The sequence below is a fragment of the Doryrhamphus excisus genome, linkage group LG3 (assembly GCF_037039965.1).
Source record: "Doryrhamphus excisus strain RoL-2023G ecotype Guam linkage group LG3, RoL_Dexc_Guam_v1.1, whole genome shotgun sequence".
NCBI classification, from domain to species: domain Eukaryota; kingdom Metazoa; phylum Chordata; class Actinopteri; order Syngnathiformes; family Syngnathidae; genus Doryrhamphus; species Doryrhamphus excisus.
The window spans coordinates 25,405,727-25,418,373 of record NC_136359.1 but is presented as its reverse complement, the minus strand read 5'-3'; the positions used below and the strand labels follow the sequence as shown (position 1 = coordinate 25,418,373).

The window sequence follows — 12,647 nt, the reverse complement described above, 5'->3', positions numbered from 1 at the left end:
GTGCGGCATGCGTAAATGCTGCTGTAAATGCTGTACGGTGGATGTAAAGCTTACCCGTACATAAAACTCTGTTATAATGCATAGATTCTGTAAGGCCTGGGGGGTGGGGGGTCTTCATCGTCATGGCGACAACCATCTGAAATACTCCCAACCCCCTTCTGTGCTTGGAGACATGACCATAGCAACTGCAACATGAAGTAAAAGACATATTCATAGTCCATCTAAAGGCTCATTTGATGAGTAAAATGGACAATTTGACTATATATTATAATTCTTTACTCCATACATTTCCTATCTATCTGGCGATTTGTTTCTGTACTGTACTCCGTATAGTCCTACGTTTCCCAATGAAATACAAACCAGGTGTGATCAAACAACTATTAGATTGTATTATTATTCAACAACTATGTTTGTAAAGATACATTACATTTGTCTTTTTGCTTTTCTTCAATTTCGCCATCTCATCATGGTTGAAGCCTCCTGACTTCCTCACATCGGCCGGCTGAGATAGAATGATTGGCAAGAAACCTGGCCAATGGGCTACAGTCATAGTGCAATCCCATTGGTTGTCAATTGTGTCTGTCAGGATATCCTCATGGTGGACGAATGATCAGTCGAGGAGTTCAGGGAATGGGCGGGTCATTGACATATAAAGCTGGGTGGTCAGCCATTGTGCGCGCATTTCCAGCAAGCCAAAGAACTGTGTAGAGCAACTCGTGTTGACGCCTGACAAAATGAGGGAAATTGTGCATCTTCAGGCCGGCCAGTGTGGAAACCAGATCGGTGCTAAGGTTAGTAAAGCTTTTACAATTTCACAGTTTGACATTTGTGTCTGGAAATTGCGTAGAAACCGTGTCTGCTGCGATGGAGTCTTTGCTTTGTGCCTGTTGGTGCCCTAGAAACCACACCCAAGGATTACTAACGTGTCCTACTTTAGAATTCCTTCTAACGGTTCTGAATTATGCCTTTCTCAATGTCGAAGGATCGTTTTTATGGCCGATATTTAGTGCATCTGGCTCATTTTTTACACATTTCGTCGTTTTTTTTCTTGCTCCAAATTCCTTTTTACGCAACCATTTTCTTAAAGAATATGAACTCTAGTTGTGTCTAGTCATTTCAATTGAGTTTTCAATAATTCGATAACTTTGTCATTTAATATTTGGTACAAAAGTAGTTTTGTCCTTTTTTAAAATGGGACTATGGTTAAACCCTATTGATGAGTGACCCGTTACGATTGCGGTTTGATTTAATTTAAGCCTGATCTGGATGAGGCCTACACCGCATTGCGTCTCGAGCTGAGCCGGGCATTTGCCGGCAGTGGGTTGTACCGGCGGTTGGTGACGTAGGCCATTTTCAAAATGGGGCCTCAGCCAATAGGGGGAGAGGGCGCGCGCGCGTTTCATGCATAATGGCGGGAGCTGCCATTTCGAGCTATGGATTGCAGTACATTCCAACGGTAAATTGATAGAACTAATTCTAATGTTTTTTTTCTTCCTCGTTTGAATTAGTTTTGGGAGGTGATCAGTGATGAGCACGGCATCGACCCAACTGGCACGTACCATGGTGACAGTGACCTGCAGCTGGACAGGATCAACGTCTACTACAATGAAGCTTCGGGTAAGACCATATAATTCATTTTTTAACGATTTCCTCGTTTTAATGGGTCCTCATCTGAACATGCAACTGCTTTTCAAGGTGGAAAGTATGTTCCCCGTGCTGTGTTGGTTGATCTGGAGCCAGGCACAATGGACTCAGTGAGGTCTGGACCCTTCGGTCAGGTTTTCAGACCAGACAACTTTGTCTTTGGTAGGTGTTTTTATATGGTTTGTATTCCCATTTTGGTGTTGTGAAGCTCACTCTTGACTGTCTTCCAGGCCAGAGCGGTGCTGGTAACAATTGGGCCAAGGGTCATTACACGGAGGGCGCAGAGCTGGTGGACTCTGTCTTGGATGTGGTGAGGAAGGAGGCGGAGAGCTGTGACTGCCTCCAGGGTTTCCAGCTCACCCACTCCCTGGGTGGCGGCACTGGCTCTGGTATGGGCACTCTGCTCATCAGTAAAATCAGGGAAGAGTACCCAGACCGTATCATGAACACCTTCAGCGTGGTGCCCTCCCCCAAAGTATCCGACACAGTGGTTGAGCCCTACAACGCCACGCTGTCAGTCCACCAGCTGGTAGAGAACACGGATGAGACCTACTGCATCGACAACGAGGCCCTGTACGATATCTGCTTCCGCACCCTTAAGCTCACCACACCCTCCTACGGCGACCTCAACCACCTGGTCTCCGCCACCATGAGCGGCGTCACCACCTGCCTCAGGTTCCCCGGGCAGCTCAACGCTGACCTGCGGAAGCTGGCCGTCAACATGGTGCCCTTCCCCCGTCTCCACTTCTTCATGCCCGGCTTTGCTCCCCTCACAAGCAGAGGCAGCCAGCAGTACAGGTCACTCACCGTACCAGAGCTCACCCAGCAGATGTTTGATGCCAAGAACATGATGGCTGCCTGCGACCCACGCCATGGCCGCTATCTGACGGTGGCCGCCATCTTCCGTGGTCGCATGTCCATGAAGGAGGTGGACGAGCAGATGCTCAATGTGCAGAACAAGAACAGCAGCTACTTCGTGGAATGGATCCCCAACAACGTCAAGACGGCCGTGTGTGACATTCCTCCCAGAGGCCTCAAGATGGCCGCCACCTTCATCGGCAACAGCACTGCCATCCAAGAGCTGTTCAAGCGCATCTCAGAGCAGTTTACAGCCATGTTCAGGCGCAAAGCTTTCCTCCACTGGTACACTGGTGAGGGCATGGATGAGATGGAGTTCACGGAGGCCGAGAGCAACATGAACGACCTGGTGTCCGAGTACCAGCAGTACCAGGATGCCACCGCTGAGGAGGAAGGTGAATTTGGAGAGGAGGATGAGGAGGAGATTGCCTAATTGTTTTTCCTGTCACTTTGAAAGCTCAGCTAGTCAATGTTCCAAACTTTCACATTGAAGTTTCTTCCAGTTTTCAGTGTTCTGTCTGCTGTCAATAAAAGTCCTTGTGCATACTCAAATGGATGTTTGACATTTGTTAACTGCCTGTTAAGATATGGACAACTTTACACATTATGTACTTTTCAGTTGATTAAAAAGGTGAGGCAACAGATAAAAAGCTCATACAACACTCATGCATTCGGAAAAGCTAGATTACTCGGTGAAATGCAAGTTTAGATGCAAACAAGATACTCAAATAAGATTTGTTAATGCATATACACAGTTCTTGATGTATTTGTCCTTTTTCAATTTTTGGACGCTTAAACCTGTCAGGCTCCAGTTTTAATTGCTACTGTAGTTCTAAGAACATGGGCGCCTTTAGCATTTCAGATTAGCTTCAGTGCTACTCGTCACCCTTCGTTTTGTTCCGGCAGCCAATGGCAGCACGGAGTACTGTAATGCCGGGCACCAATCAAACCGAGGAACAAGGTGTGTGTGGTTCTTTGTTTGGCGCAATCAAAGTTTGATACGGCCTGATTTAATTTTACAAGAAACAAATGCTGAAGTAATGTTTCTGGAAGGAATGTTTAATTTTGACCAAGTATCGATTTTGTGTCCGTTATGTGTGTCATACTTGTGCCCAACTCTGCTCTTGGAGTTCTGGCTTTGGTCGAAAGAGGGCAGTGTTGATTACATTTTCATGTCGTGTAGTATGTGACGTATAGAAACATTTTAAAGTGGTTGTGGCATGTGACAGACACTCATGTGTTATTAAAATGTATAGTTTATTCCCCGTTATTAGTAAAACAGATATACTGTACACATACGGCATGTATGGCTAGGGATTCTTATGGATTAAAAAAAATAGTGTCTTTCAATTAAACAACGAATAATATAGTCGTCACTTACCTGTTTTGTTTTTGGTCTTCTCTTCCTGAAGTAGAAGTGGCTACTGTCAGGCTATACCAAACTTCAAGTGTCCTTTTGGTCCTTTCATGCTTTGATAAAGTGTCATAAAGTGGCACATCATACAACCAATAGCAGGGCTGCAGTCAGAAATTCTGACGAATCCCACAAAAAAACATGTTGGCCCCATTACTTTTTAATTATCATCCATTTTGCCAGGGGGGCTTTGAATTGTCCTATACTCCAAACTTTCCTGGCCAGTAGCACTCATCATAAATAAATTGAAAAACTGTGATTGGAATCGGCCGATCTCACTTGTGAATGATTGGCATTGGAATCAGCAGCATAAACCCTGATTGTAGCATCCCTAATTTAAAGTAGACCACAGATCAGTATTGGAATCAGCAGCATAAACCCTGATTGTAGCATCCCTAATTTAAAGTAGACCATAGATCAGTATTGGAATCAGCAGCATAAACCCTGATTGCAGCATCCCTAATTTAAAGTAGACCATAGATCAGGATTGGAATCAGCAGCATAAACCCTGATTGCAGCATCCCTAATTTAAAGTAGACCATAGATCAGGATTGGAATCAGCAGCATAAACCCTGATTGCAGCATCCCTAATTTAAAGTAGACCATAGATCAGTATTGGAATCAGCAGCATAAACCCTGATTGTAGCATCCCTAATTTAAAGTAGACCATAGATCAGTATTGGAATCAGCAGCATAAACCCTGATTGCAGCATCCCTAATTTAAAGTAGACCATAGATCAGTATTGGAATCAGCAGCATAAACCCTGATTGTAGCATCCCTAATTTAAAGTAGACCATAGATCAGTATTGGAATCAGCAGCATAAACCCTGATTGTAGCATCCCTAATTTAAAGTAGACCATAGATCAGTATTGGAATCAGCAGCATAAACCCTGATTGCAGCATCCCTAATTTAAAGTAGACCATAGATCAGTATTGGAATCAGCAGCATAAACCCTGATTGCAGCATCCCTAATTTAAAGTATACCACAGATCAGACCAAACCAAATGCTGGAACAGTGTTGCTTGCTGGTTAACTAGGGATGAAACACTTATACCTCCCACTATTTATGTTAAAGTGTTTGTCATCATCTCACTCTTTTTCCATCTTATCCATGTTCTGGTACTCCTGCCTCTTCTTCAGATCCAGGTGCTCTTTGAAGCATTTCAGCTGTTCTTTCTGTTCGCACACAAGTTGAGCTACCACCTCCTGATGAGCTGTGAAAGCCTTCTCTTCCACAAAATCATAACATAAAAAGCTCATATTCAATCATTGGCTACTGTAGGGCAGTCTGAATGGAAATGGGCTTTAAAAGTGTAACATCTTACAAATACTTGAAGATGAAATAGAAGAAAAGCAAACAAAGCATTCCAATGAGACAGAAATGATGGGGAATATTTGCTCATGGTAGAACCCTTCTCTGTGGAAGAGGCTTCCAGTCTGCGCCATGGCTTCTTGGGAGAGCGGGAGACCACTGATGGGATTTCCTCTGGAGATTCTGTTCACTGTCGTTATGTTGTGACTTCCAACCTGATGTGAGGAAAGGACGGCGGGAAGAATTGAAGACAGGAGCATCACATCACTTTTTTTAATTGAAGCTGCACACGATTGCTCAAAGTAGGGATGTCCAATTATTATCGGCCTGATAGCAGCATAAAAATGTGATATTGTGTGACATTAAAATGTCCATTCAATGTTGATTTCATATGTTGACAATACCGTTTCACCACCAGCTAGCCATCTAGAAGTACTTTGAAATCAGGAAGACAGGAAGCAGAACTGGTGGTACCAGAGATGAGGATGCTGAGGTTCTCAGTGGGAGTGACCAGGATGGATAGGATCAGGAAGGAGTACATCAGAGGGACATTACATGTTAGAGACCTTGGAGATAAAGTCAGAGAGGCCAGACTGAGATGGTTGGGACATGTCTGGAGGAGAGATAGTGAATATATTGGTAGAAGGATGCTGCCAGGTAGGAGGCATAGAGGAAGGAGGACATGAGGGTAGTTGACATAATCCCTCCAGCGTGTCCTCGGTCTGTCCAGGGGCCTTGTCCCGGCTGGGCACACCTCATCAGGGAGGCGTCCGGGAGGCATCCGGACTAGTTGCCCGAGCCACCTCCGCTGGCTTCTCTCCATGTGACGGAGCAGCGCCTCTACTCTGAACCCCCCATTCACGAGTCAGGGGACTGACAGTCTTTGAGCTTTACCAGGCAAAGTCCGGACACTTTGTAGTGTTTTGTAGCGCCATATGTATCTATAAATGGAAATACCATACACAAATATTTGTAATGACATTTTTTTATTTTAATATACAGTATTTGTGTTTATTATAGCTATGTAATTAAGTATTTTAATTTGGAAAATTACTAAATGTTTATTATTAAAAATATAATTAATTAAGTTGTACATATTAGTAATGGATATGAAATGTGTTTAATATAATGTATCCCTCAAGTCTGGACATTTTTTAAATGCATATATAATTTTAAATTATACATTATACATCCAAAATCAGGAAAAAGCTGAAAGAAACAATAAAAAACATTTATATAAATAATATAAATGAAAATGGTAAAGTATATACAACACACAAAGTGTATTTAATGGTGGTTGCCTAGAAGGAATAAAGCCAAATCCTTTTTGGAGGACCTACTGAATTCCAGTTTTTCCCTTTGCTTGTTGACTTGCATCATATGCAACAAATTGCACCATATCATATCGGATTGCATTGATGTTAACTAAATGATTATCACATCGTATCATATCGTGAAGGGGGTGAATCGTATCGCATTGTATCGCCAGAAAATTCCATGTATCGTTTAAGTATCGTATCGCTGGCAGTGCATCGAGATGTGTATCGAATCGCAGTGCTGAGATTCACCCCTAATGTGTATTTATTTTGTGTAGCTGTCTTAGGGGTTTCCTCTTTGAAAACATAACTGTCTTGTCAACCACGTCTCTGGCGTCAATAATCACAAAACACAAAGAACCCCCGGAACCCTTTAAGCGCTGTATAATTAGTTTACACTTTGTCTTTCTTCATAAAGTTTATTTCATCATCTGTCCATGAAGAAAAGCCGCTTGGTGTTTTCGCATGACTTCCGGCAGTCGGCCAATCACATAAAAGTCTGCAATTTCATTGGTCGTCATTTCAATCCCCGTGTCGCTATCAACCAATAGCCAAGTAGATTTGGGCGATGAAAGGGCGGGCTCTCCGTGTAAAAGGCAGGCTTTTCAGCCATCTTTCGCAAACTTTGTCTTGGAACTTTCGAGACACGTTTTACTCAAACACGCCAGTCGCACGAGAAAATGAGGGAAATTGTGCATCTTCAGGCTGGTCAGTGCGGAAACCAAATCGGTGCTAAGGTAAGTCAACGCCTATTTATACTGCTCTACGCTCAACAACATTTTATTCATCTTTGTTTTTTCTTTGACTAAAACATGACAAAATGTTGATGAACTACTGATGGGCGGCGATGGAAGCTAATCAGAAAACACAAACGGAACCTTTCTACAGTGGACTTGTTTCCCCCGGTTATGTTCTCATCCTGGAAAAAAGGCATTGTTAAGGAAACTCTTACCTTTTTTATTACAGAAATGTTAAATAACACGAACAATGAACTTATTTAGGTAAAAGTATAGTAACGTGTAGGAAAAACAAAGAAACGTAGTCATTTAATTGTCCCAATTTTGCCTTTTAAAATGCTTAGTGGTAGGATCGATCTAAACATCGATGACATTAAAACCACTGGTACTGTCAGTATCAGGAGATCGATTTTGTTGAGGTTAGTTTTAGAGTGCAGTGATATTTAAAAAGCTTTTTTTTTTAATTTTGCCAAAAATATTGTTGCTATGTTTTTTTGCGATTATAGTATTCGATCCATAAATTAAGGAAATAATTCACAAGCTTGGAAATTTTAAGCATCAGCAATGGTGGTATTGGTGGATACCAACATTTGCAGTATCACAGACCACAACTAAAATCTATATTACATCATTACATTTAGCTCACACTTTTAGTTTGCATAACATGATTGCTTTGTCACTTTAATCTTTTATATAAAATTTCATAGCAGGAGATATTTATATAGAGACATTTCCCAATGTGAACATGTCCATGCATGGTTTGGTTTCATTTTCTTTGGTGCCATTGGAGTCTTGAGTGGACATCATGAGTTGTATCCACCCCACAAGTGATTTCTTCTGTTTTTATTCGCTGAAACACATTCTGCTTTGTCGTAGTTTTGGGAGGTGATCAGTGATGAGCACGGCATCGACCCAACTGGCACGTACCATGGCGACAGTGACCTGCAGCTGGACAGGATCAACGTCTACTACAATGAAGCTTCGGGTAAGACCATATAATTCATTTTTTTAATGGATCCTCGTCTAAACATGCAACTGCTTTTCAAGGTGGAAAGTATGTTCCCCGTGCTGTGTTGGTTGATCTGGAGCCAGGCACGATGGACTCAGTGAGGTCTGGACCCTTCGGTCAGGTTTTCAGACCAGACAACTTTGTCTTTGGTAGGTGTTTTTATATAGTTTGTATTTCCATTTTGGTGTTGTGAAGCTCACTCTTGACTGTCTTCCAGGCCAGAGCGGTGCTGGTAACAATTGGGCCAAGGGTCATTACACAGAGGGCGCAGAGCTGGTGGACTCTGTCTTGGATGTGGTGAGGAAGGAGGCGGAGAGCTGTGACTGCCTCCAGGGTTTCCAGCTCACCCACTCCCTGGGTGGCGGCACTGGCTCTGGTATGGGCACTCTGCTCATCAGTAAAATCAGGGAAGAGTACCCAGACCGTATCATGAACACCTTCAGCGTGGTGCCCTCCCCCAAAGTATCCGACACAGTGGTTGAGCCCTACAACGCCACGCTGTCAGTCCACCAGCTGGTAGAGAACACGGATGAGACCTACTGCATCGACAACGAGGCCCTGTACGATATCTGCTTCCGCACCCTTAAGCTCACCACACCCTCCTACGGCGACCTCAACCACCTGGTCTCCGCCACCATGAGCGGCGTCACCACCTGCCTCAGGTTCCCCGGGCAGCTCAACGCTGACCTGCGGAAGCTGGCTGTCAACATGGTGCCCTTCCCCCGTCTCCACTTCTTCATGCCCGGCTTTGCTCCCCTCACAAGCAGAGGCAGCCAGCAGTACAGGTCACTCACCGTACCTGAGCTCACCCAGCAGATGTTTGATGCCAAGAACATGATGGCTGCCTGCGACCCACGGCAAGGCCGCTATCTGACGGTGGCCGCCATCTTCCGCGGTCGCATGTCCATGAAGGAGGTGGACGAGCAGATGCTCAATGTGCAGAACAAGAACAGCAGCTACTTCGTGGAATGGATCCCCAACAACGTCAAGACGGCCGTGTGTGACATTCCTCCCAGAGGCCTCAAGATGGCCGCCACCTTCATCGGCAACAGCACTGCCATCCAAGAGCTGTTCAAGCGCATCTCAGAGCAGTTTACAGCCATGTTCAGGCGCAAAGCTTTCCTCCACTGGTACACTGGTGAGGGCATGGATGAGATGGAGTTCACGGAGGCCGAGAGCAACATGAACGACCTGGTGTCCGAGTACCAGCAGTACCAGGATGCCACCGCTGAGGAGGAAGGTGAATTTGGAGAGGACGATGAGGAGGAAATGGGTTGATCATTTCAGCAGTTGAATATTTTGGTTTATTTTGTCTCGGGTTTTCAATGTTTTTGTCATTTAAAATGAAATGCAATAAATTTACTACACTATGGATTTTCACTTGTTTGTTTTCCATGAATGTGGAAAATTAATTTGTAGACTAAATTCTAACAGTGCTTGTAAATGAACCAAGATTGATGTAAAGCGTTAGGCAGTACATAAATGTAAGCATAGTTTTGGTACAACACTGGGTTGTACCATGTGTTCTCATACTTTTACCTTAATGTCATGATGGCAAAATATCTGCAGGGGTGTTCTCGCCAAACGGGGTTGGTGTGTTTAGTCCAAAGCGAGGCTTGTCTGTACTACAAAGGTGGCTAGCTTTTAACCCGGCTAAGTCACCATGGTAGTTCCCAATGTGGTTAGCAGTGAAACCAGACATTTTTCACTGACGAGACCAAGGAGACCATTACTCACAAAATGGTGGCAATATGTGAAATGTCTAGCTGGCCCATGGGGTGGCCGGAGAGGGACCAAGGGTGGCGCCGCCACTGGTTAGCAGATGTGAAGTACGTATGTGTGTAAACTGGGCCTCTTGGATCTTCCTAGTAAATTTCTGTTAATAAGTGATCATCACCCAAAGTGATGTCTTCTCAACTTCTATTGGGAGTTCCAGCTTTGGTCACTAGATGGCAGTGTTGGCTAAAACATGTTTTGTAGACCAGGAAAGGATGATGCTTGAGGCCAAAGCCAGCAAGGTCAAGCAGCTATGGGTGGCTGATACTGCAAATGTTGGCACTGATGTGATACCCAGTATATTCTGATATCAATATACTGAAACCTGATACTTTTTACTTTAAAATGTTCATTTAATGCTTTTGTGATTTTAATTTATTGATCATTATTACAGCCAGAATAAATCCTATAGGCTATGCAATGTGGTGTAAACAAAGAATAAGAGTGTATAGGTGCTTCTCGGCATTCACACAATCATAGTCAATGAAGGACAATATGATTGAAACTTTTTTTTCATCTTTTTATTTCACAGTGTGTGTCCTGCAACCGCCAGTCCACTCAAACGACCAGCGGACCAAAGACACACATGGATGCTGGGTAAGAAATACATTTCTGCAGATACAAGTGATCGTGTATTAAATCCGTACTTGCAGTAATCAATAAATTTGTCACTTAAATTCGTATGTAGCACAAACATCCATATTAGAACAAAGTAAAGCGATACATGATTTCTTGTTAGTCTCCAAATCTGTCCAGCAACACAAAAAAAGTTGATAGAATTGTGCTTAAATTGGTATATAAACACTGATCCCTCCTGCTTCATCTTCTTATTCTCTGGCAAACCAGTGTTGCCATCTACTGGATGGAGTTAGAACAACAAGCTCCATTAGATTTTTTTTTTCTGTTTTTTGTATCCTCTGTGGAATATGTCATGGGTCAATTGAAAAAATAAGTAGCTGCGGTCCGCAAATGAAACCCGGGCCGCACTTTGGAGAGCGATAATGTATGCCATGTGTTGGTTACTATAGAGATTCATAGCAGAGCACAGACATGATCAAGTGGCGCTATTAGCGGCTCTGTCTGCTATGGCCATCTGGCGTAGCGTACATGGTGAGTGTGCATGGGAGGGAAGATAAGCCTAACCATCCGGAAAGAAGTCATACCACACACACACACACACACACACACACACACACACTTGTGACTGAATTTGTATTGCTTTAAACACCTATTTTTTGTTTAAGCTACTTTCCATTTGAAGGACCTGCTTTCCCTTCGTAAAACAGAAACAAATCTCCAACAGAATGAATGCATTTCACAATATACACAAAAGTATACGCTGGCATGAGCACCCCTTTTAACACACGTTGTATTTCATGGCGATTAGCAAACACTAACAGGGTAGAATATGCATATGCATATATAGAAAATATGCGGCTTGATCGCCGGAACAACAGGCTTTAATTGCAGGTTTGAATGATCTCATAGCAGGCACAATAATCTCTAACAGGGCCTGCTGTTGAAGCTAAAACTGAACTCTGAACCCCCAACATCACTTCCTGTCCGCCCCACCACTCAACTCTGGAAGCACCGAAACACACATAAGCACAAGTCTTATTTATGTCTTATTTTCTCTTATTCTGTCTATTATATTATAGGGGTATTAGGGGTGTAACGGTGACTATAGGGTTGCTATTTCATGTCCAGAGGGCTCTAATAATGTTAAAAAATGTATTTGACAAACAGGTTTTATATGGTCAAACTAAAAAGGTAAGAAATTCAGGAATTTGAGGGACTGCTGTGTTGCTTTATGAAATGATGAAATTATTATGAAATTATGACTTTTTTAATTTACCAAATGAAGTGCTTGTTATTTGATTAGTCTCGTTATTCTAAAGTTGGTTCGGTGGAGCTATGTTGACACAAGCGTGGTTGCACAGTTACCATAGCAACACAAACTCCACCACGCTGCCCCCCGTACTGGAGTGAGGCGTTTTTTAAAAGGTTAATTATAAGGTGACAAGTGACAATTAAACATGAGTGTATTTCAAAAGGATTGTTCATGTTGGCTGCCGCTGTGGAAAGATAAAGTGGTCTCCAAGCTGCAAGGTGAGAGAGAGAGAGAGGTTGAAAAAGGTATATTGATGAAAAAGCGACCTCCTCCTGCTCCTCCCCACCAACCCGCCGTCAAACAATTGCGATCTCCACGCCCCTTTGTTCGGGACTCCCATCAGCCTCGCGGTCGGGGGGGTGGTCAGAGAGAGGAGGAAAATGCTCTGAATTTGCGCGTAATTGAAAACACCTATATCCCCCCCGCGTCTCCATCGCTAGCGACTTTAAAAACCTCCACACCCCATTCTTCTCCCCAGCACCCACCTTCTATGCCGGTGACTCCTAATGGCACACTTTCCCCATCGTGTCCTCCATCTCCCACAGCTCGCAATTGATGCAAACAATTGCGTTCCCATTTGCTGCGTAGACGAGAGCTGACCCGCTCGTCCCGTTTTGCTTGCTTGTCTCTTCTGTTCCACCTTCTCTCAATTGCAGGTATTGATGCCCCGCCATTGTTTCTCCCCCA

The 12,647-nt window shown here is 43.6% G+C and overlaps 2 protein-coding genes across 2 annotated transcripts; both read left to right on the top strand.

The window, feature by feature from the left end:
• Positions 1-643: 643 nt before the first annotated feature.
• Positions 644-3,048, top strand: LOC144898213 (tubulin beta-1 chain). The gene is made up of 4 exons (XM_078789234.1): positions 644-791; positions 1,509-1,617; positions 1,696-1,806; positions 1,875-3,048. Exons 1-4 carry the CDS (start codon positions 735-737, stop codon positions 2,933-2,935), a joined length of 1,338 nt encoding a protein of 445 aa, XP_078645360.1. The 5' UTR covers positions 644-734; the 3' UTR covers positions 2,936-3,048.
• Positions 3,049-7,116: 4,068 nt separating this feature from the next.
• Positions 7,117-9,667, top strand: LOC131127880 (tubulin beta-1 chain-like). Its single transcript, XM_058070187.2, has 4 exons — positions 7,117-7,284; positions 8,161-8,269; positions 8,332-8,442; positions 8,511-9,667. Exons 1-4 carry the CDS (start codon positions 7,228-7,230, stop codon positions 9,569-9,571), a joined length of 1,338 nt encoding a protein of 445 aa, XP_057926170.1. The 5' UTR covers positions 7,117-7,227; the 3' UTR covers positions 9,572-9,667.
• Positions 9,668-12,647: the final 2,980 nt, after the last annotated feature.